This window comes from Protobothrops mucrosquamatus, unplaced genomic scaffold (genome assembly GCF_001527695.2).
Source record: "Protobothrops mucrosquamatus isolate PMUCROS unplaced genomic scaffold, P.Mucros_1.0 scaffold5062, whole genome shotgun sequence".
NCBI lineage: Eukaryota > Metazoa > Chordata > Lepidosauria > Squamata > Viperidae > Protobothrops > Protobothrops mucrosquamatus.
The window spans coordinates 10,630-12,783 of record NW_015390939.1 but is presented as its reverse complement, the minus strand read 5'-3'; the positions used below and the strand labels follow the sequence as shown (position 1 = coordinate 12,783).

General features: G+C 46.4%; 1 protein-coding gene across 1 annotated transcript in view; it reads right to left on the bottom strand.

The window, feature by feature from the left end:
• Window positions 1-69: 69 nt before the first annotated feature.
• The window catches only part of LOC107299524 (gastrula zinc finger protein XlCGF42.1-like), a gene marked incomplete at its 5' end in the record, with an annotated part of 12,076 nt that continues 9,991 nt past the window's right edge, over window positions 70-2,154 (bottom strand). The window contains one exon of the mRNA XM_029286794.1: window positions 70-252. Within this exon, the coding sequence (XP_029142627.1) occupies window positions 70-252 (183 nt within the window). The remainder of the gene's footprint in view (window positions 253-2,154) is intronic.

Below are 2,154 nucleotides of genomic sequence, written 5' to 3'. Positions count from 1 at the left end.
TTGTTTACTCACCTTTAAAGTTAAAACTAAGAGGTCTCTGGGTCACTTGTTCCGCCCTGTGGGTCAAGGTCATTGATGACCAGTTTGATTTCTCCTTAATCCATTGGCCCTTTGTGTAGGAAGCTGCTTCTCCAACTGAACCACGATTTCCAAATTCTCTAGAACGGAGTCCCGGCCAAAAGTTGGTGGGTCCCGATCCAAGAACGCCCCCTTCTCCTCTGTGGAGCTCATGGACACGTCCTCATTGGTCTCCTGCAAAGAGAAACGAGAAAGGCTCAGATGCCGACAGTAATCTGAATATAATCTGGAAACGACGTAGAAAAGGGATGAGAATATGGAATTATTTGTTGAGGATATAAAATAATGGAGATAGAATCCTGATTCGAGAAGATCTTGATGAGCCAAAATGGAAGAAACCAGCAAGATGAAGTCCAACAGGGACCAATGCAGAGTTGTGAGTAGGGAAACTTAATGTAATATGAGAGAGATCAGATGGGGCAGAGTATGAGTGTGGAAAGGGCTGCTCTTTCCTGCTCTTGTTGGAGGCTGCAAGGCCATAAAGATTCCAGGTAGGCATTTCGAAAATATTTACAATTAAGAAAAGCAGCCTTTTGGCCATCGGCTTATTTTATTACCTGCTCACAAGACCAGCCTCAAAAAGACATAGACTGGACACACCATTTAAAGCAATGGAATTTTTTGACAATCATAGAGCATTCTTGGAAAAAGGCGATCCTGAACCCAAGAAATGGCAGCTGAAGGAGTGGCTAAACCAGGGGTGTCAAACTTAATTTCATTGAGGGCCGCATCAGCATTGTGGTTGCCCTGGGGGGAATGGACAGGGTGGGTGTGGCCTACTAGGTGGGCATGGACAGAGTGGGTGTGGCCTACTGGGTGGGGGTGGCCAGCTCTACATCGTTCGCGTCAAGGGTGCCTGTGGGGGCCTGGGCAGGAGTGGGACAGATCTGAGGGTTTCTGGCAGAAGGGGGTGGGACCAGGGCAAGTGCCAAGGCATGGTCCACTGGAGGAGCCTCGCTGTTCCTCTCAGGCCATGCGTGGGGGGCTGGATGGTGGTGCGGGCTGCCCGGAGCCCTGGGCAGCAGAGGTCAAACGCCCAGCCTGGCCCTCGAACACCTGTGGCACCAAGCCGTTTCCAGACGGCGTTGTGGAGCTAAGACTGAATACGTTTCAGCATAGATGGCCACCATAAAATTGTACATTGGCTCCCGGCTGGCCTGGGCCAGGGCCAAGGCAGCGGGGGCCGTTCCCTCACTGTTTCCAGGATAGCTTTGCAGGCCACATGAAACCACTTCGCGGGCCGCATCCGGCCCCCGGGCCTTGTGTTTGACATGTCTGGGCTAAACAAACAGAGGAGGAAGAAGTTAAAAACACATATTCAGAAGAAGGAGCAAGACCGAGAGACCAGAGACAGATACGATCGACTAGAAGACTGAGACCTAGATATAACTGAAAGATATGGAGGAGATTGGAATTTGATCAATAAATATAAATGGACTGAACTCTCCTTCAAAAAGGAGAATTTTTTTTTTACAAGACCACAAAAATTAAAAATTAATATGTGTCTCCAAGAGACACATATTAAGAGACAACATTTTAAATTTTTAGAACAACCGAAAATGGGCAAACTTTATTTTACACTCGCCTCTCAAAAGAAAAGAGGAATAGCCCTTTATATTAAAGAAAAGATGAATCCCAAACAAATTTATGCAGATGAAGAAGGGAGAATACTAATGGTGGAAATCATGGTGGATCAAAAACAGATATCGATGGTAGCAATATACGCACCTAATGATAAGCCTAAGACTGAAAATCAGGCATGTAAGAAGGCTATATTTTTTCTATCCTGCTCTATGGAGTAGAGAGTTGGTCTCTGACAGAAGGCCACCTGAAGAGACTAGAAGCATTTGAAATGTGGATTTACGGGCGGCTGTTAGGTATAAGCTGGGTTGACAAGATCAGAAATGAGGAGGTGATAAGCCGCCTGGGAAAGCCAAGGGAAATCATCAAAACAATTAAAAAACGAAAATTAGAATATTTCGGACATGTGATGCGACACCCAGAAAAATACGGCATACTCCATTTAATCCTCCAGGGAAAGATGGAAGGCAAACGAGGTCCAGGCAGAAGAAGAAC